This window comes from Pan troglodytes, chromosome 3 (assembly GCF_028858775.2).
Source record: "Pan troglodytes isolate AG18354 chromosome 3, NHGRI_mPanTro3-v2.0_pri, whole genome shotgun sequence".
NCBI classification, from domain to species: Eukaryota; Metazoa; Chordata; class Mammalia; order Primates; family Hominidae; genus Pan; species Pan troglodytes.
Window position 1 is genome coordinate 76,396,978 of NC_072401.2, and position 22,654 is coordinate 76,419,631.

Below are 22,654 nucleotides of genomic sequence, written 5' to 3' on the forward strand. Positions count from 1 at the left end.
ATATTGCACAGCTGCAAAAGTTATCATCAAACATCTTACAGATTTTATAGAATGTTCTGATTTTCAGAAAAAACAAACACAGAAGAAATTCATGAATTCAGAATTCATGTCATTGGGAGATAATTTAAATTTGACTCTATAGTATAAATTCTTGTAATTGGCTATCATTGAGGAATAAAGACAAATTTTGAGGTTAAATTATCACTTGCCTGAGCTTACTAAAATTGCTTTAAAATCTTCTGTTCTCCTGAACATTTCTACGTGAGATTGTCTTTTCTGCTAATAGTGTAGTAGAAAATGGTTTAGCTATCCCTTATCCTCTGCAAGTAGCAGTGTCAACTTACTGTAGTAAGCAACCTCACTTATATTAAACATTGCTATACCTGTTTGTTCAAAGTATGCATATAGACATTTAATATGGGGACTCGGCATTTCTCTCATAACTTTAAAAAAAATTGAACACAGAATTATGAGTTTATAACAGTGATTGTCCATATTAATCTCCCATAAACATCTTAAATGAACAATGAGTAGTTTTTATAGTTCTTTTTCATGTTGATTATATTAAAACATTTTATATTTGTTAGGTACAATAAAAATTGGAGCTAAATATTTCATTTTTCTAGAAATTCATTTTTTATTTAACGATAAAGTATTAGTCTACAATAAACTAGGAAAAAAAATGAAAGGTGGTCCCTTCACCACAGACTGAGAGGTACCTGATCCAGAAGAGGGAATAAATGCTAGGTTAATCAAAGTAGGAGGCTGTACATTACTCACTGGAATCTATTAAGTTAATGGTCATAGTTCATATAAATTGGGGCCAGGAAGTTAAACTTTTCTGAACACAGGGCTAGCAAAATAATAAAGCAACATTTTGTGAAAGGACGGTTTTCTATAGATTCAATTTCCAATTTTCTGCTCTCACAGAGCTCAAAACATCCTACATCCAGTCTTTCCAACCTCTGCTATTCTAATACCACTTAGCAATGGAAAATTTAAAATAATTTAAATCAGGAAGAAATAAGATCTCACAACTGGCTTTGGCTGATGCACTTGGTTTATTTTCTAAACAGTGTTTTTCTTAGGAAAGAGGCTCTGCCTTAGTGTTCTTTGTAGTCTGCAGACTTAGTTCAAAGTCAGTGGTGTTCTCAAATATGTATTGACTAAATTAGTAGTATAAGGGGAAATATAAAAATTTAGAAAAAAACTTAGCTTCTTGAGCAGCTCAAGACTTCAGCATACTTATTAACTCATTTCAGTGGAAATCAAATGAGCCACCATACTCATTAACTCATTTCATTAAATTTGTTCTTGAGGTAACCATAATTTTCTCATTGGGAAAAACTACCAAACTCCTTGCTATTCCTTATACTATGCCAAATCTTCTTTGATAGGCCTAAATTTAGAGAATGAGTGCAGAATAGGAAAAAAGCCGACATTCACATTCAAAGTTTAAAGCCACCTAGTATCTGAGGTCACTGATCAAAAACAGCTGCCACATTTCCCAGTGGGGAGTGAAATAACCCAACTTAAGAAAAAAATGCCCACAAAGTCAGACCCAACTAACCAAGGTATGACTTTGAAACAGATTAACATACGGAGTTCTCGCTGCGGCAATAAAGTTAAATACTCAACACCACTAAAAGAAGGCGTTTACTTTTTAATTAAATAAAACTAGGAACACTGATATCAACTTGAATGGATGCTTCAGGAGGGCAGGGGATTTTGTGTTTTGTTTAAACATCTGCAGAAAGATGATCAAAGCAGTTATGTTCTCTCCAGTATCAAGAGGTTAGAAAATGGACACACTATGACTTACTGGGTTCAAAGCTTTGAACTAGAACACATAATATTTTTGATGGTTATGTTTACAGCTTCTCCATATGAAATAAAATATTCAGTAAAAGTATACTCATTTATCTATTTTAAAGAATCAAACTGGGCAATTAAAACTGATATTTGATCATGACCTTAGATAACAATCATCTAATTCTTACCTTTCTCCAAAAAATTGGGCACACATCCTCCCAGGTGGGAATGTAATGCTTTGGTATTTACAGAATAGCCAGTTACCTGCTTTGTACATGAGGAGTCAGTGAACCGTTATGTAAAGTGTGTATGTGACACACCACAGCTCCCAAAGAATGAATTTACCACTGACATCAAGGTTTACTGTGAAATGCAGCAGATAAATATTTTACAATAGGAAATTTAATGAAATTCATACTTTTAAGCAATCATTTCAGTAAAAGAAATTGTTATAGATGATGTGTATGTATGACAATAGATTCAGAACTGGTTAGAGTTGAATTTCAGCATTACATTTTAAAGGTATTTGCCAAACCCTAAAGCTCATTTTATTTCAAGTGAAAACATCATCATGAAAAAAGTCACGTCACATTGACTAACAAGGTTGGTAACAAATGTAATGATCAACTTTATCATTTAACATTTCACAAGACTTTTTATTGGTTTCTAAAAAGCAGTTAATATTTTAAGGTACGGTATATAAACAAAATAGCCATATCTTGATTTTTGGCAACATGAAAATGCCAATTTCCTTTCAAACCAATTCCCGGACTACAGCTACAAATGTGGTCAACAACGTCATCTTGGAGTAAAATTCAGCTCCTGACACACACTTCTATGGCAATTATAACATAGTTAACACTTGGCCTGTACCTATATGAACACTGATCCATTGGGGGCCACTGAATAAAAATTTCTTCAATCATCTCATTTGCTATTTTAGTTGAGGATTCTAATTTACAGAAGAGCTGGGCCTTTCCTTCTCCCATTCCTTTTATAACTTCCTATCCAGTTTCCTGCAGTTTGTTTTTCCTCCTATTTGAATTGTTCTTATAATCTTTAAACGTTTCTGTTTCCATTCACTTTATGCGTGCATGCTTCTCTATGACTTATCAAACGTAGCACTGGGTGTAAAGTGGTATTTTTCCAAGGTCAAAAAAAGTATACGAATTTATTTATTAGGATTAGGTTTAAATTGCTTTCATTGAGATTATTCAAAGGATTTTTGCCCTCATTAAAATTATATCAAGTAAATAAAAATATGACATCCATAAGTGTGTTTGTTCACCAATAAGGATTTAGGTTTATCCAACTTTTTGCTAATACATATTCAAGCATTGTCTTAAGTTAAAAATATGATGATCATTCCCAGTAGATGTGTAACAGAACACAATAGGGCTGTCAGTTTTTTAAGGATATTCAAAATTATGGAAAACAGGTTCAATTACAAAAAGCCAGCTAACAGCACAAAGGTCACCAAGGTATGATACAATTTCGAGTGGGACCTATGCAGTGGTACTTAGCCATTAAAAATGCCAACAGAAGGAATGGGGGATGAGTCACAGTAAGTATTCCCTTAACTGTGAAACTTAAATATGCATGTACACTGATTACATTCTATTTCAGGTGCTTGTATAACTGTAAAGATATTATATTACGAAGAAACACAGCTGGAAGTCTGGGCTTCTGCATTGTAGGAGGTTATGAAGAATACAATGGAAACAAACCTTTTTTCATCAAATCCATTGTTGAAGGAACACCAGCATACAATGATGGAAGAATTAGGTAATAATAATGACTAACCAAAAATACTTATATTAACTGTTGTTTCATAAATGCCAAAGCTTGGCCCCATTTGAGATAAGGCATGTATTTATTATACTTTGTGGGGATTAAAAGTATGTACGTAGCATTCAACTTCTGAGAAATCCAAAATAATTACACATATTCTTGTTCCCATACTACAACTCCCCATACTTTCAGCATTCCTTCTAACACAAGCTGAATGGATAGTGAGTTTGGAGAATGTAAATAAGAGGCAAGAAATATCTCAATTAGAAGTTAACATAATTAAAATGGTCAGATGTAGCAAAATCTAGGACCACTAAGATAAACTTGCATTAACTTCAGCAACGAATTAAAATACTAATCATATCTTGTTTTGTTTTTTTTTAGATGTGGTGATATTCTTCTTGCTGTCAATGGTAGAAGTACATCAGGAATGATACATGCTTGCTTGGCAAGACTGCTGAAAGAACTTAAAGGAAGAATTACTCTAACTATTGTTTCTTGGCCTGGCACTTTTTTATAGAATCAATGATGGGTCAGAGGAAAACAGAAAAATCACAAATAGGCTAAGTTGAAACACTATATTTATCTTGTCGGTTTTTATATTTAAAGAAAGAATACATTGTAAAAATGTCAGGAAAAGTATGATCTAAAGAAAGCCAGTTACACCTCAGAAAATATGATTCCAAAAAAATTAATTAAAACTACTAGTTTTTTTTCAGTGTGGAGGATTTCTCATTACTCTACAACATTGTTTATATTTTTTCTATTCAATAAAAAGCCCTAAAACAGCTAAAATGATTTGTATACCCCACTGAATTCAAGTTGATTTAAATTTAAAATTTGGTATATGCTGAAGTCTGCCGAGGGTACATTATGGCCATTTTTAATTTACAGCTAAAATATTTTTTAAAATGCATTGCTGAGAAACGTTGCTTTCATCAAACAAACAAGAAATAAATATTTTTCAGAAGTTATAGTTGTCTTTTAGTATGTGATACTAATTAAGATTACTTGTATTATCACCATTTAAAAGAAAGATCCTAGTAATTTATTCTTTCAAATACCATGTTATTTGTTACCATCACCGATGAATACCTCCTAGGCTTATCCCTAAAAATGCTCAGAGAATTAATTGTAAACTTGTTTTGTTTTTAGTAAGAAATGGCTAAAGCTCTTTTTTTCCACAATCGTTAGTAACTGTATAAAAACTCATGCTGCTCCACCAGTGGGCCTTGGAAAATGCATCAAGAAGGCCAAACCAGCTTGACCCTGGCTCACAGACATGGTCATGAGGCGATTTAAATTTGTGCCACAGTGAAGAGTGTTTGTTTGTACACATGCCTCCTAGAAACTACACTAAGGGTAATTTATTTCATAGAGGCCACCCAAATGCCTTACAGGTTTTATTAATTTGGATATGAAAGTGTACCCCATTTGGTTTCACCAGGAACCCAAATTTAGAATATTGAAAAGCCATCAAAAAGTTGTGATATCAAAAATGTATGAGTCTCTTAATATACTAAGCAAGAGTGTCACAGCAGTAATAATAAAGACTAGTTTAGTTTTAATCTCAAGCCTCAGAGGGGCCCTTTGTTGCCTTTTGTGGTGCAGCCTCTTAAGAGACTGGTGTTTGATTAACAAAAAAACTGTGGCCAAAGTGGAACCTTGACCTTTTCTCAGATAATTTGTGTATGTACACAGCTAACACAGCTCTTTAGATTCCCTGTTAAGTGACTCATTCACATTCCTTTCTTGGATATAAAGTCATTGCTGTCTTTTTATTTTTGAAATAGTACAAGACAAAGATTTTTAACTTAACATGAAAAATTCACTCTTTTATTTTGGAAAAAAAGTTAACTTTTCATACTAACAAACAGAACAAGATTTAAGGTAAATTTCTTAAACATTATCCAGAAAAATAACAAGATTTATAGTATCTACTTCTGGTACTAATATACACAAAAGGCCAAAACCATGCCTATTCTGCAGGTGTAGCTTCGGTGCTCTCCTGTTCAGGGGCAGGCTCACTGCCTGCTTCTTTTCCTTCTTTGCTTCTTTTAGATTTTTTGTGTTTGTGTCTCCTGTGACTATCTCCTTCTTCACTTTCATGGCGACGTCTACTATTACTGGGAAAAAAAAAAAAAAAAGGTGTGTTCTGTTTAAATACACAATCAGTGACAAAAATCCAATCACTCTAAGGAAATTCTCAATATAACACTGGGTTTAAAATAATCTAATGCATTTTCTCATAAATATAATGTGGGGAATAATCAGTTTTATGTGACTTTTATGCAGGGATTGTATTTATTTTACAGGGCCATCTTCACTGATATTATCTCAGATTCCCAGTGCCTATACACAGCTTCTGAAATGCATATTATAATATACAGTAACAAATTAGAAACAGGCATTAACTCAAAACCGGAAATACTGTATAGGGTTGATTTTTGGCAAACAATAGGTATTTTGTTTAATGCTTTTTAAAAAAAATTTGAGACAAGGCCCTGAATTTTTCTTTAATGAAACCAAGCAAGACTGGTTCATAGGCCAAAATTTCCCCTCTTCCAATGCGAGAATGTAGTAAGTCAAAATCTCTCACATACTATTGGTTCACTATTTTATTAAAGAGCAAACCTTCGAGAAGACTTATGCCTGGTTTCCTCTTTCTCCCTGTGTCGTCTTTCTCTATGTCGTTCTTCTTTTTCTCGACTTGCTCTGTGACGCTCATAACCTCTTTCTGCATATTCCCTGTATCTGTATCGTTCTTCATCGCTGAAATTGAAATAGAAATGTTTTCTTGACAACTGGACCATTAATTCTGAATGGATTCAAACTGTAAAAGAGATGTGATCTGCAGTCCAAATCCAAAATCCTCACGTTAGCATCTTTTATAACATTAGTGAGGAAGAAATATTCGTTGAATTGAGAGGAAAATAATGCTTGTTCTCAAAATAGCACTAGAGCTAAGAATATAAATATATAATAATTACACATGTTAAATGATCAATTTTATTCTGTGCTTTCATAGCTGTTAAAAAGATCTAATATAACAATGCTTTGGTTTTTTCATTTCTTGAAAAAGTGAGATCTGCAACTGATTTAAATTGTTATCAGCTTTTAAAATTTTTGCTCCTTTTAGAATTAAAATAATATTTGTATATCTCAGATTTCTAATCAATATTCTTGGAAAGTCTTGGACATACGTTTAACATTATAAAAATACACGACTCACAATTACTACAAAACAGCAAATAAGTTTTTAAACTTTAGGTTTATTACTAAATATTCATCAAATAGAGAAGTATAAAAATAAAGAACAGAGATATCAAAGCAACTTCTACAGTATCCATACAAAATGCAGATTGGACATACCTGCATTCTGACATCCTAATTACATCTGTGTGTGGGGGAGGGGCGGGGGAACTACATGGCTAATAATTTCAACTGCATAAATAGAAGCTGCATCTCAGGCCGGGCGTGGTGGCTCACGCCTGTAATCCCAGCACTTTGGGAGGCAGAGGCGCGCGGATCATGAGGTCAGGAGATCGAGACCATCCTGGCTAACACAGTGAAACCCCGCCTCTACTAAAAATACAAAAAATTAGCCGGGCGTGGTGGCGGGCGCCTGTAGTCCCAGCTACTCGGGAGGCTGAGGCAGGAGAATGGCGTGAACCCGGGAGGCGGAGCTTGCAGTGAGCCGAGATCCCGCCGACAGAGCGAGACTCCGTCTCAAAAAAAAAAAAAAAAAAAAAAAAAGAAGCTGCATCTCCATTTTCTGATTTTGGATTGAATTACACAGACTGGTGAAACTGAGACTAATGGCTAGAGTTAGAGGGTGGTCTTTCTTTACCTTCCTAGACTTCTTTTCCTTTCATGTCCTTTAACTGACATTCTCTTTCCATCTTTCTCTTTATCCTTCAAGTCTCTTATTTCTTCCTTTTTCTTTTTTTATGTTTAGCATAGAAGTCAACACTTTCTACAACTTAACATCAGTAAATTCACTTAGAATAAAATCTTTTAGAAGAATATGCTGAAGAGCTTTGATTTCTAGAAATGTTTAATATGAATTATGAAAGTAGTAATTTGTATGAAACATCAAGATGGTAAGGAATCTCAGGGTTTAACATAGTCAGGTGACAACTATAAGCCATGTTTTAAAAGACATGTCAGCCTGTGTTCTAGCAAAAGTAATGATTCATTAATGCTATGCTTAATGCCCAATTGTACTGCTGACCAAGTTATTATCTGTGATACATTAAAATTTTAGAATCTTATTTAAAAAAACAGAAAATGTATTAATATACACATTTGCACATATGTGTATATGTATTTCCACTATTTTTTTCTACCCATAAATATGTACTTTTGTATTTGGAGTGTGGAGGCATGTCACCTGAAAAGTAACATGCTATGCCAGTCAGTAGAGAGGAGCAGAAAGAGTACAAGTGGAGTACACACAGGATCACATCCTGATTTTGCCACTTACTAAATGAGTGACCTAGGCTATTACCTATTACCTCTCTAAACCTCGGTTTTCTCATCTGTAAAATTGCCAACAGTCTTTTTCAAGACTTCTTACAGAACTGACAACATTTATAAAGTGCTTGGTATGAGACTAGGCACTCAATAAATGACAGTCTTTGGTGAATTTAATGCTTAATTTTTTCAGAAGCAGAACTTTTTAGTATCATGTCTTCAAGTTGAATAAACTAGCACCATAGGAAATAAATATAGTTAACTTCTCTCAAAAAAATGAGGCTTTTCAATGACTCCAACTAGATTTACATAAAAATAGTTAAAGTCAATTATCTCATAATGTGTCATTTGTTAACTCTTTTTCCTCTTACCCTAAAACCAGCTCTTGTTGAACCTGGAGCCTTTAGATTCTGAAAGCAGCCCTGTGATGGGAACCTTATAACGGATGGTAGAAGATTGGGTCCTACACACAAAATATAAAGACCCTCCTCCTTCTATCCCCTTTTCTGATAAGTGGCTGAACCACAAAGGTTTCTCTGGACCTGGAAATTATTAGAGTTCATTTCAAACATCCTAGAATGACCAGCCTTCTTTCTGGCCCATAATTAAGCTCCCTAAAAAACAGAAGTTGAAACTGGCCTGTAATTTTCAAAACAATGGCCCTGTAATTTGTAAAGCAACATATACTACATGCCATACTGCTAAAATACCAGCCTTCAGAAACCTTTACTTATACTTCACTTGGATTTTCCAGAGTGTAATTTTTTCCTGGGATAATTCAGAACAACTCAAAATTCCTCCACTTTTTGCCTCTGTGGCCTTAAACATTTTAGTCAAATTTAGGTAAACATTGACTCCTAATGCCCTACAGTTCAGCAACCTGAATATCAAATGTGGTTTAAACATTAACACTTTTAAGTTTCAATAAAAACTCAGTAATATCTGTGCATGTATTTGAAGCAGAAGAATTAGAGGATTTAGCCAAATCTTCTATAAACAATGTGTTATTTATGCAAAGAAAATTTATGAGTCCTGCTTGGCAAAGCAATTTATTTTACTCTTATTTCCTATCAAGTTTTGCATTAAGTTCCTTACTTATAAACATGTACATTCTAGAGACAGCAATGCTATCTCACATATATTCATTTCCACATTAGAAACAATTTGACTTTCTGGAAAGTAATGCCCTTGAACTTAGAAGAATCATGCACTTAATTGGCTAAAGTCAACAGCACATTTCCAATTGGCTAAAGTCAACAGCACATTTCCCACCAAGCAAACACAAATCATATACTCATGCACACACACGCGCATGTCATAGTGTTTACTTACTTGGTCAATAAAATTTTATTAAGTGCCTACAATGTATAAGTCATATTAGCAGGAGCCAAAGGACGGAAAAAAGATGAGTAAATCCTCATCAGTTCCTTCTTGTGCATTTTTTTTTTGGTAAAGTTTTAAGCTACCGACCAGTCCTAGACAGCTTGACAATATGAGAGGTCTTCAAAAAGTTCACGGAAAATGCATACTATGAAAAAATTATGCATCGATATCAACTTTTTTTGCACCAAAATAAACTCAGTAATTTGTTATAATATCTCTGAACAGGATCTAGTTTGAGGCACTAGTGTAACTGTTTAGGGGTACCATAAGCCGCATCCATGTAAGTCAACAAACTTAATAAATGTACATGTTCTTGACCGACCCACTGTTCAGGTCATCTCTTTCCTCTCCTTGGGTCTCCCTATTCCCTGAGAAACAATAATGTTGAAATGAGGCCAATTAATAACCCTACAATGGCCTCTACGCATTCAAGTGAAAGGAAGAATTGCACATCTCTCATTTTAAATCAAAAAGCTAAAAATGATTAAGCTAAAAATGAGGAAGCTTGAAGAGGAAGGCATGTCAAAAGTAATGATAGGCTGAAGTCTAGCCCTCATGTGCCAAACAGACAAGTTGTCAAGCCAAAGAAAAAGCTATTGAAGAAAATTAAAAGTGCTACTCCAGTGAACACATGAATGGTTAAGAAAATGAAAACAGCATTATTGCTGATATGGAGAAAGTTTTAGTGTCTGGATAGAAGAACAAACCAGCCACACAACATTCCCTTAAACCAAAGCCTAATCCAGAGCAAAGCCCAATTCTTTTCAATTTTATGAAGACAGAGATAGGTGAGGGAGCTGCAGAAGAAATGGAAGCTAGCAGAGGTTAGTTGCTTTGTAAGGATTAAGGAAAGACACTATCTATATAACATAAAAGTACAAGGTGAAGCAGTAACTGCTGATGTAGAAGCTACACCAAGTTATCCAGAAGATCTAGCTAAAATCACTGATGAAGGTAGCTCCACTAAGCAACACATTTTTAATGTAGATCAAATAGCCTTATACTGGAAGAAGATGCCATCAAGACTTTCATAGCTAGAGAGGAGAAGGCAATGCCTGGCTTCAAAGTTTCAAAGGACAGGCTCACTCTCTTGTTTCCTAATGCATTGTTCCTTAATGTAGCTGGTGTTTTTAAGTTGAAGTTGGTGCCCATTTACCACCCTGAAAATCCTAGAGTCCTTAGAATTATGGTAAATCGACTTAGAATTATGGTAAATCGACTCTGCCTGTGCTCTATCAATGGAACACCAAAGTCTGAATGGCAGCACATCTGTTTACAGGATGGTTTACTGAATATTTTAAGCATTCTGAACAAACTCTGTTTTTTCCTAACAATAGTAATACTCACTGGGGATGGAGGAAAGCTCCTCCTTCTCATTAAAGGATGCAATTCCATTACATTATTTTCAAAATTTGCAGTATATGTATACAGTCAAGTGTCAGTTAATGACAGGGATATGTTCTGAGAAATGCATTATTAGGTGATTTCATTGTTGTGCAAACACCACAGAGTGTACTTACACAAACTTTGATGGTACAGCCTATTATACACTAGGTTATATGTTATAGCCTATTGCTCCTGGGCTTCAAATCTGTACAGCATATTACTGCACTGAATTCTGTAGAAAATTTTAACACAATGGTATTTGTGTATCTAAACAAAAGATACAGTAAAAACAGTATTGTAATCTTATGAGACCACTGTTGTACATGTGGTTTGCACTGACAGAATATAAATAACTAAAATCAGGATGAAAATTTTTTAGAACACATACAAGAAAAATTTCCTTAAACATTAAAACTTAACACCTAAGTGTGTTGCAGGAAAGACTAATAGGAAAACTCACTTAAAAAGTTTTAAGATTATGAAACTTTTACATTAGAACAAAATTCTTTGAGGGAAGTGGTACAGAAGTAAAAATTTGAATACAAAAAGAAATGTAAAATTTCCAATTCTTAAAGAGAGCCTATTTGTGCATTTTCTTTAAAAAATGGATAATTTTGGAAAACCACTATAGTGTTTTTAATCCACTGGATATATTTTAAGAGAGTGAGCCTGGGCAACACAGCAAGATCCTGACTCTACAAAAAATTTTAAAAATGAGCCAAGCATGGTGATGCATGACTGTAGTCTTAGCTACTTGAGAGGCTAGGCCAGGAGGATCACTTGAGCCCAGGACTTCCTACGTTAGGGAACAATGCATTGGGAAACAAGAGAGTCAGCCTGTCCTTTCAAACTCTGAAGCCAGGCACTGAGTTCTCTTCTCTAGCTCTGAAAGTCTTAGATGGCATCTTCTTCCAATGTAAGAGTGCAGTGAGCTATGATCATGCCACTGAACTCCAGCCAGCCTGGATGACAAAGCAAGACCGTCTCTAAAAATAGAATAATAATAAAAGTGGTGATAATTTTATTTTTAAATATTAATATTTATAATACACTGGAAATATCTATATGGTCAACTAATTTAAGCTTAAGATGAAAAACTTAGATGGCAAGATAAAAATAAATGAAGGGGTAGAAAATTCTTTTAAGAGATAAGTAAACAAACAAATTTAAGGACTACTGTTCAAGGTAATGGGAAGCCTCTAATCCTTTATCATTTTAAGATGGCTTTCCTAAGTACTCCCTGAGCATCTCTTTTCCAAGTGAATTGAAATTCACTTCCTCATAATGAAAATAAATTTGTAAGTGCTTATAAAATACATAGTATAAACCCCTGCACACCCAACAAACCTGTTGAAAACACTTGGTGTAGGACTGTGATCACGCTCCCTCTCTCTCTCTCTGGTGCGTTCTCTTTCTCTGTCCCGATCACGGTCTCGCTCTCTGTCTCTGTCTCTCTCTCTATCTCGGTCTTTCTCTCTTCTGGCATAATAGTCCCACTGCTTGCTGGTGTCCACAAGACTAGGCCACGAAGGAGCAGAACCAGGAAGATGGGGAAAGGCAACTAAAGAAAAAACACGATTAAAAACAAACGTTATGGTACTTTAAAAAAACAAAATGCCCACCAAAAATGTGTCATCAGATTATAATAGAAATTCATTTTATAAATAGAAAAGAGAAATATCACATGGTGAATGAATACCCACAGTATCAGGGGAAGATCCAGAAACAAATCTTAAAAACCTAACATATAAAGACCCTTCATTATACAAGGTGAACAGGAACCAGAATTAGGTTGACCACAAACTTCCCAATATAAAAAATGGAAACCAGAATACATTGGGACATCTTCAAAGTGTTGAGAGGAGGCCAGGCGCGATGGCTTACGCCTGTAATCCCAACGCTTTGGGAAGCCGAGGCGGGCAGATAACTTCAGGCTAGGAGTTTGAGACCAGCCTGGTCAACATGGTGAAACCCCGTCTCTACTAAAAATATAAAAATTTGCCGGGCATGGTGGTGCATGCCAGTAATCCCGGCTATTTGGGAGGCTAAGGCAGGAGAATCACTTGAACCCGGGAGGCGGAGGTTACAGTGAACAGAGATCATGTCACTGCACTCTAGCCTGGGCGACAGAGTGAGACTCTATCTCAAAAAAAGAAAAAAAAAAAAGTGTTGAGAAAAAAATTTCAACCTAGAAAAGTGTACTCAACAACATTTTATTTCAAGATTCAAACAGCCTTTGTAAACATCAACAAAAAAATAAGCAAAACTTACAACCAACAGACTTTACCAAAAGAATGTCTATCAGGCCAGGTGTAGTGGCTCATGCCTGTAATCCCAACACTTTGGGAGGCCAAGGTGGGTGGATCATGAGGTCAGGAGTTCAAGACCAGCCTGGCCAAGATGGTGAAACCCTGTCTCTACTAAAAATACAAAAATTAGCAGGGTGCGGTGGCAGGTGCCTGTAATCGCAGCTACTCGGGAGGCTGAGGCAGGAGAATGGCATGAACCTGGGAGGCGGAGCTTGCAGTGAGCCGAGATTGCACCACTGTACTCCGGACTGGGCAACAGAGTGAGGCTCTATCTCAAAAAAAAAAAAAAAGGAATGTCTATCAGATATACTTAGAGAAAAAGAAAAATTATCCTAGAGGATCTAACATGAAAAGAAGTAATGGTTGAACAAATAAATGGTAATCATATATGCAAATCCAAATAAACAATATACGCTATTCAATAGCAGAGTTTTTTTTTTAAAAAGAAGAAAACTAAAATAATGAACCACAATAGGATATAAGTTAGAAGAGAAAGATTATTCTAAAGTCTCTGTATTGATGGAGAAAGATGTTCAAATTATATGTAACTACACATTGTTAAGTATGAATAATAAATTTCAAGAGTAACCACTAAAAAAAAAAAATGTATAGTTTCAAAACAATGAAGAAAACAGGATTTTTTGAAAATCAATGAGAAAGAAACTCAGTCAATTCAAGACGACTTGACAAAGATGTAGGTGGACAGTTAAGTTCAAATAGCTAAATATTCTCAGTAATAAAAAGGGACTGACTCATCAGTTACAAAACAAAGATTGTTGATTTGTATTTTTTAAAAACCTAACTATAACCTGAATATAAACAACATAAAAACACACAGAAAGGTTGAAAGAAAAAAGATGAGAAAAAAAAAAACAACCCCCGATCGAAAATGAGTAGCTTTCAGGCTGGGTGCGGTGGTTCATGCCTATAATCCCAGGACTTTGGGAGGCAGAGGTGGGCGGATTGCCTGAGGTCAGGAGTTCGAGAACAGTCTGGCCAACATAGTGAAACCCTGTCTCTACTAAAAATACAAAAAAAAAATTAGCCAGGCATGGTGGCGCATGCCTGTAATCCCAGCTATTTGGAAGGCTGAGGCAGGCAGAGGAATTGCCTGAACCAGGAAGGTGGAGCTTGCAGTGAGACGAGATGGCGCTACTGCACTCCAGCATGACAACAGAGTGAGACTCCGTCTCAAAAAAAAAAAAAAAAAAAAAAGAGTAGCTTTATTAATGACACAACAGACTCAAACAGAAAGCATTACTTAGGAAAGAAAGGATGATCACATGAAGATGGACGATGTAATTTACCAAGGAAACAGAACAAATTTAAACTTCCAGGTAGCTAACAACATCACCTTAAGTTTTAGAAAGTAAAAACTAATAGAAATACAGGTAGGAACAGGAAATTCACCATGATCATGGGAGATTAACATATTTCTCTCAATTACTGGTGGATTAAGCAGATGAAAAAATCAGTACAAATACAGAAGTGGTTTCTTTTTGTTTTAAGAGATGAGGTCTTGCCGTCACCCAGGCTACAGAACAGTGCTCACTGCAGCCTTGAACTCTCAGGCTCAAGTGATCTTCCCACCTCAGCCTCCCAAATAGCTAGGATTACAGGCGCAAGCCACCATGCAAATAAAGACTTGAGCTACATGTTCTTAGCATGGTTGATGTAATGGACATCACATAGGATACTGCCCATAACAAAGGATATTATTCTTCTCAAGCACATATGAAACATTTATGAAAATGTACATATACTTTCAAAGGATGAGTGTAACAGATTTGTTCTCTGACCACCACGCAATTTAAGTTAGAAGTCAAATTTAAAAGTTATGAGAAAATAATCCCTAACCATTTCAAATTAAAAACACATTTCTGATAATTCATGGGTCAAAAACATCATAAATTTAAATCATTAGGAACTAAACATAGACAAACATAAGATATATAGAAAGTTTAGGGATACAAGTTGTTCCAGAAGAAAATTTAGTCTTAAAATACTACATCAGAAAAGAATAAAAATTAACGAGCTAAGTCTCCAATATAAGAACGCAGAAAAACAGAATAATCCAACAAAAAAGGGATAACAAAGAATGGAAATCAAGTACATAGAAAACTACCATATAATGGAAAAAAACTGAAAGTTGGTTTTTGAAGACAACAAATAAAACACGACAATTTTATGACAAGATTAAGAAAAAAGAGAACATATAAACAGCATCAGAAGCAAAAAGGGATCACAACTACAGACAACACAGATTAAACAATAAAGAGAATATGCTGCACTTTATACCAACACACTTAAAAACTTAGCCAAAATGGATTAACTACTAAAAACAAAAACAAAAACTTACCAAACTCAAAACAAAAAAGAAATCTTGAAGAGTCTAATAACTATTAAAGACATTAAATCAGTAATTTAAAATCTTCCTACAAGGCCACATGCCTTTTACAGGTGAGTGAAGGTACAGATCATTCCAATATTACACAAACTCCCAGCAAATAGGGAAAAAAAAAGATTATTCCCTGACTTATCCCACCTGGCTGGTATAATCTTGGTGTCAAAATCAGGTAAGGGCAGTATAAATAAAGGGAAATCCTAAGCCAATTTTATTATACATATAAACTTAGATGTCAAAATCCTAAATAATTAGAAACACATTATCAGTGTTTATCTAGAAAAAAAGATAATCAATCATGGGCAAGTTAGGTTTATTTCACCAAATCAACAGTAGCTTAATATTAGAAGAATGTAGCAATGTAATTTGTCACATTAACAGATTAGAGAAGAAAAACAATTATGATCATCTCAGAAAGCATTTGATACAACCCAGTACCTATTCATAGTTTTATAAGCCCTTGGAAAATCAGGAGAGGAACAGAATTTCCTTAACCTGATGGTTCTATCAAAAACCTAACAGTAAAAATCTAGAAGCATTTCCTTTATAAAGAAAAAAGGAATCATACAAGAACTCCACTTTGAGTACTTCGACATTATAATGTTGTTATAATTTAATTTGCTGTTATATAATATTATAATGGAGGTTCTTGCCAGAACAAATAAACAAAACAAAAAAAGGGACAAACAAGGATCTGAAAAAAAAGGAGCAAAACTGTCATTATCTGCAAGAGTATTTCCCAAATAGACTTTACAAATTATAGTGAGAGTTCAGAAAGGTAAATGGCTATAAAAATAACCAACCAAACAACTATTTCTGAATACAAGCAAATATAAACAGAACACACTGTTCAAATGTATATAACACTTATAACAGCAACAAAAACATTAGGTACCTAAGGACTAAATCCAACCAAAGACATTCAAGAAGTGTATGGAGATAACTACAGCAGTTTATTGAAAACAACACCTCTGCAAATGGAGAGAAAGTCCTTGATCACTGATAAACTCAATGCCGTAAAGGTATGAATTCCACACAGACTGATCTAGAGCATCAGTGCAATTGCAATATGGTATAGTAAATAAAAGCAAGGACTCTGAAGCCAGGCAACATAGGTTCAAATCCTGACTCTGCCACTTACTGTGTGATATGTGGAAATTAATATTTTGATTTCCTCATCTATAAAATGGAGATAGTAACAATACACCTACTTTAAAACTCTGTCAGGATTACATAAATTAACATAAATCGCTTCAAAGAGCATTATGTAGTAAGTACTATACAAATGTTATTAATCAAAATCTCAAGTTTTTCATGGAACTTGCTAAGTTCAGTCTAAAATACATATGTAAAAGCAACAATTGATTTTGATGCACTAGATACCAGATTTACTATAAAACTCATAATTAAAGATACTATGGAATTTATTAGCACAGGGACAGCTAACCAACTGAATATCTAGAAAGCCCAAAACCAGATTCATACACATAGATATGTAATAGATGACAGAGACGACAATCGTAGATCCCTCAGGAACGACAGACTATTCAATAAATGATTTGGGAACTACTAGATCTTTATACCTAAAAAATTAATTTCAGATGGCCAAATGACTTAAATGTGAAGAGCAAAACTTGAAAACTTTTTCTGGGAGGAAAAAAGTATTAAAGAATATCTTTATGTACTTGAGGTGGAGAAAGGTATGTTCCAAATATGAACCCCACTAAAATGTGTAAGACTTTACACAACTGATGACATACAAGGAAAAACAATGGTACAGGTTGAGATTTCCTAATCTGAAAATCCAAAATACTGCAAAATCCAGAGTTTTCTGAGAGCCAACACAATGCCACCAGTAGAAAATTCCACACCTGAACTCATGTGATGGTTATCAGTCAAAATACAGTCAAAACTTCGTTTCATGCACAAGAATATTTAAAATAGAGTAAAATTAACTTCAGGCTATAGATATAAGCTGTACATGAAAAAAATGAATTTCATGTTTAGACTAGGTTTCCATCCCCAAGATATCTCATTATGTATATGCAAATATTCCAAAACAAACATCCGAAATCCAAAACACATCTCCTCCCAAGCATTTCTGATAAGGAATACTCAACTTGTAATTTGAATTATTTGTCATGTAACTTTCTCCCTTGTGGAGCTTGGGTGTATAATTATCTCTGCAGTGCACAATATTTACACATTCATAATAATGTAAATGTTGTTTATTGTTTAGCTTTTAGATTTAAAAATCTGTCAGACCACGAATTATTTTTGTTACAGGACAAAATGTAAACATTGTAAGAAGTATAGTTGAGCAAAGCTAGGTGGTGGAGAAAGAAGAGTTCAGTGAAGGTTTAGAAAGACGCACTAATATTCTCATTTTACCACAGTAGAATGGTACATGAAACAGATAAATGAGAAGAGGAGCAAAAATAGTAATACATATATAAATGAGAAGAGGAACAAAAATAGTAATACATATATAAATGAGAAGAGGAGCAAAAATAGTAATATAATTTTATTGGTGGGAGAAAACAGAAGGGTAGTAATGATAACTGAGCAAAATACACATCTATCATATTGAAAGATAACAGATGGTATGTAAGTTATATACTCAAGAAATAAGGTGATAAACATATATAGAAATGCTGCAGAGACCACTGAAAGAACTAAAAACACATCAAAAAACAAAGGTAAAACAGAAATCACCAACAAAGAAGCTGTATTTATCAAATGCATTCTGAAACCTTGTTTTACTAGGAAACTTCTAACTTTCTTCTATTTAATTCTTACAATGTGGTTTATAATTGTTATTACTAAAGAGGCTTTCCATTCAAAAAAAACAAAAACAAAAACAAAAACAAAAACAAAAAACCTTGTCTCTGAGAGAAGAGTTGGGGGCAGGAAAGAGTGGGCAGGAGACTCTCACTTTTTTATAAAAATGTGCATGTATTACCTTGAGAAAAAGTTAAATACCAAGTTAGCATTTTTAAAAAATAAAATATTCCGTAATGAAACTGAATGGGTAATCTCAAGAATTACTCTCTTTCTAATATGGAGTATTCCTCATGTTTATCTGTATTGAAACAAATATACATGGAACTGAATAACAAAATAGAAACTGGAAAGTCTCATTAAAATAGTAAAACAATCAAACTTTAATAAGTCATGTTCACCAAATGCTTACATATTAAAGGCATCATGCCAAGTACTTAATAGTCAAAATTTATTTTACAGATGAAAAAAACGATGTAGGTTATTATTCAAAGCTACTAAGATGAGATGAACCCAGGACCCAAACCTAGGCTGTCTAACTGCAGGGCCTATGCTTTAACAATGATGCTACACTGCCTCAGAGTGCAGAAAAGGGAAGGAACTTGGAGCTTGCTGGAGATTAGGGTGATAATTATAAAAAAAAACAGGTAACATTTGATGGTTTACTAAATGGCAGGACTAAGGTGCTTCAATGTATTTCAATGAACTCCACGTTAAAAGGAAGAACTGAGCTGTCCATTTAATGGCTGAATATCTTTAAGTCACATAAATGGTAAGAGGGAGAATCAAGATTACAACCCAAGGACTATGACTACTTAAATATCTAGCAAAAAAAAAAGGGGAGAAGGGGAAGAAACATAGTCATTGAAACAAGTAAGTCAACATAAATACCATCTTTTGTAGTGAATGAATGGCAAGCGCAGTTTGAACAGGTACAGTCTGAAGGACAGTACAATACCCTGATAGAGATACCTAGAAGTGTATGACTGGTACCTATTTCTGATCTACCACTAAGACTTTATTCTATCAAATAAATCCTTCGGAGTCTATTCAATTTTCTTCATCTCCATCTTCAATGGTATTGAGTACATGACATCCTAATTTTTCCTCTGGATTACTTCTGTAGGAGACCAGAATATGTCACCCCAAAACATCCCTCTTTGACATAAGGATTATTTTGAGCTGAAGGTAGCTGAACAGATGCAGATACAAGAAAAGCTTCCCGCCCTCCCTAATTTGCCTAAAAGCAAGATGTAAGTTTACAAAGACAGGTGTCCTTCCTCCTCTCTCTACCAGAAAGGACAAAAGTTGATCACTGAAGACAAATTTAGACCCTTATCGGCATGGACAAGGCACCAGAGGAAACTGCATGAGAATGTTCACCAACTAGCCTTTATATAGTATATATTGCCTTTCCACAACTGGTTGCTCATGAAGACTCAAGGCCCTTTTCCTTTATCTTGTCACTTCTCTAAAAATTCATTGCTCCTTACTGAAGATGCTATATAATCTGGATTTCTAAGCCATCTCTTTGAGAACTACTCATTCCCTGGTTATTTCCCATGGATATATGAGGTATACATGTTAATAAACTTGTTCTTTTCTCTCTTGTTAATGTGCCTTTTAATACAGGGTCCATCCTAAGAACTAGGAAGAGTAGGGAGAAAATTATTTTTTACTCCCCCACATGTTCCACAACTTCTTATTGCTGTTCCAATCCAAGAAGGCCAACCCCACCTTTCTACTCACCCTATAAATTCAAAACTTCCTCATCGTAACTAGCCAGAATGGAGATTTTTCAAATGTAAATGTAGCAACTTCACAACTCAGCATAAAACTAACTGGTTCCACACAGCCCTCTGAATAAGGTCCAAACTCCACAGCATGGCTATAACGTCCTGCATAAGCACAGTCTCTACATTCCAGCCACAACACACTTCTTCCAGCTCCTAATACCTACCATGTTCCCTCTCACTCCTTTATCTCTGAATAGCCTGGAAGTCAAATTATCTACCCTTCCACTTCTCTGGAGTAGGAGACCCCTCTGCTATGCTCCCATGACACCCTCTAACTCCTGTCACCCAGCTATCTCCCCATAAGCCTATAACTTTTATGAGGGCAAGCACTCTATACAGGTTACTCTATCCTTAAAACTTAGTACAGGTCAGGTGTGGTGGCTCACACCTGTAATCCCAGCACTTTGGGAGGCTGAGACAGGAGAATTGCTTGAGCCCAGGAGTTCAAGACCAGCCTAGGCAACATGATGAGACCCTATCTCTACAAAATTAGCCCGGCATGGTGATGCACGCCTGTAGTCCTAGCTGCGTGGGATGATCACTTTAGTTCAGGAGGTTGAAGCTACAGTGAGCCATGATCGCACCACTGCACGCCAGCCTAGGCAACAGACAAGACTCTGTCTCTAAAAAAAAATTAGTACAATGCACAGCATTTTTAAAATAAATGACTGATCAAGAGGTGCAAAAGAAAATGGGGTCAGAAGGCCTTGGAATGGATAAAGTTGTCAAGAATGAACATGAAAGGGGACCTACACATGATACAGAAAAAAATTAAACCAGCGAGGGAGAAAGATGGAAACAAGGTTAGGTGTGTGCCATAAGTGAAGAAATAGAAACGTTACAAACAACGAAGATTGAGACAAATTGGTGACAAATCCTAAATCCTTTTAGAAAAGGCAAAGTACAAATATCACTGTTGTGTCACCATGAATTAATTTTAAAAGCACAGTTGATAAATACATTAAATTTATTGTTTGCTAACCTGGCAGATACATAGACCACTCATTCCTGTAGTTAATATTTTTTAATTGCTCTGTAAGATGTTAAACCATGAACACGTTTTTATTGCTTTAAAAATATTCAAGTACTTTACTGATTCAAACTGAATCTAGGCATCTAAATACTACTACTTACCATTGCCATATGGAAATGCACGTGCAGAACGACTATCATAACCAGAGGAATGTCCACTGTTGAAGAAAAAGATATATTTTTATGTCTGGTACAAATAAGTTCTGAATTTTAATAATGTAGTACAAAAGGAAAAACAAGGCAAAATTACAACTTTTATCCAACCACCAATTTAATGATAATTTAGTTCTATAATTTTATTAATAAAACATGGGGTTTTTTTTAACCTAAAAAATATTAAAATACCTAATTTTACAGAAAAATAGGATGTACTAATACTATTTAACATAAATAATCCAATCAACTTAGCTTGAGTTACAAGTAAAGTAATAGAAAATTTCAGGCTATCAGAATACTTCAGACTAAAAATTTAGTCTTAAATAATTGGTTTTTTGGTGATAAATCAGTAATTCAGCCCCACTGACAGGATTAACAAAGAATACTTTTTAACATTTTGACTGAGAAAATAAATGTGTCTAACAGACACTTAATAAAACTAAATCCTTATGTTCTCACAATTCATACTTTCTTGATTTTATAGTTCCCTCTGAAAATCATATGCAGGGTTTGATGCTACTGATGTAAAGTTCTCACATATTTTGTCTTTTTACATTATTTGAATCATTTTTTCAGAAACACACTATTTTTAACAGTTTATTTGCCACTTAAGAGGAAATAACAATAACTCTTATTAGTGATTTCTATCTGCCAAGAATTATACTTGCACTTTATATTCAGTAGCTTTTAAAATCTTCACAATTCTATCAACCCTTTTGGTAAAAAGGAAAACTGAGTCTCAAAGGGCTTACGAACCTTGCCTAGCAACACTGTTTGATTTCTATGTTGTTAAACACCATACTGCCACCCATGAAGGAAATATTCTTTGTACAGCGTTCTAGTTAGCATAAGCCTTAAATACACGGTACAAAAAATAAGGCTACTGCCACACAGAATGGATCTAATCCTTCTTTGTGGAAGCTGAGATGGTGTATCAAGGAATAAGACAGCTTTTCTTGACTATGGTCCCATAATAGTTTTCCCTACTTTATCCCAAAACAGACAAGTATTATTCATGATTTCCAGTAATTTATGTTTGTATTTCCCATAAAACTGACTTGCTGGGTTTTTAACAGTCTAGGAGCTTCTTTAATCAAGTGTGTCATAAATCAAAGCAAGATATTATTTCAAAATATTACGATTTTAGTTTTCTTTGCCCTGTTTTGATATCAGACTACAGGTCCAACATCTTATATAAAAGTAACTAACATAGATCTAGATTTATAAATTAAAAGACAGGTGCTGTGTTTATAAAATTAAATATTTGAAAATATTTCCAAGTATATGGTTCTTCTGTCAAAAGGCTATCAATGATCAAAAATCAGTAT

The 22,654-nt window shown here is 34.6% G+C and overlaps 2 protein-coding genes across 26 annotated transcripts in view; one reads left to right on the top strand and one right to left on the bottom strand.

The window, feature by feature from the left end:
* The window catches only part of LNX1 (ligand of numb-protein X 1), a 165,159-nt gene extending 160,582 nt beyond the window's left edge, over positions 1–4,577 (top strand). For both annotated transcript variants that reach the window (XM_009447887.4, XM_001147830.8), the window contains 2 exons: positions 3,439–3,597; positions 3,988–4,577. In XM_009447887.4, coding sequence (XP_009446162.1) covers positions 3,439–3,597; positions 3,988–4,123 — 295 coding nt within the window. In that variant the 3' untranslated portion in view covers positions 4,124–4,577. The remainder of the gene's footprint in view (positions 1–3,438; positions 3,598–3,987) is intronic.
* An 832-nt stretch (positions 4,578–5,409) lies between these two features.
* The window catches only part of FIP1L1 (factor interacting with PAPOLA and CPSF1), an 82,507-nt gene continuing 65,262 nt past the window's right edge, over positions 5,410–22,654 (bottom strand). For 18 of the 24 annotated variants that reach the window (XM_016951736.4, XM_016951730.4, XM_016951733.4 and 15 more), the window contains 4 exons: positions 21,273–21,328; positions 12,196–12,409; positions 6,238–6,375; positions 5,410–5,729 (listed from right to left, as the gene is read on the bottom strand). In XM_016951736.4, the coding sequence (XP_016807225.1) occupies positions 5,582–5,729; positions 6,238–6,375; positions 12,196–12,409; positions 21,273–21,328 (556 nt within the window). In that variant the 3' untranslated portion in view covers positions 5,410–5,581. The remainder of the gene's footprint in view (positions 5,730–6,237; positions 6,376–12,195; positions 12,410–21,272; positions 21,329–22,654) is intronic. The other 6 variants (XM_054683789.2, XM_054683788.2, XM_054683786.2 and 3 more) reach the window with 2 other exon arrangements.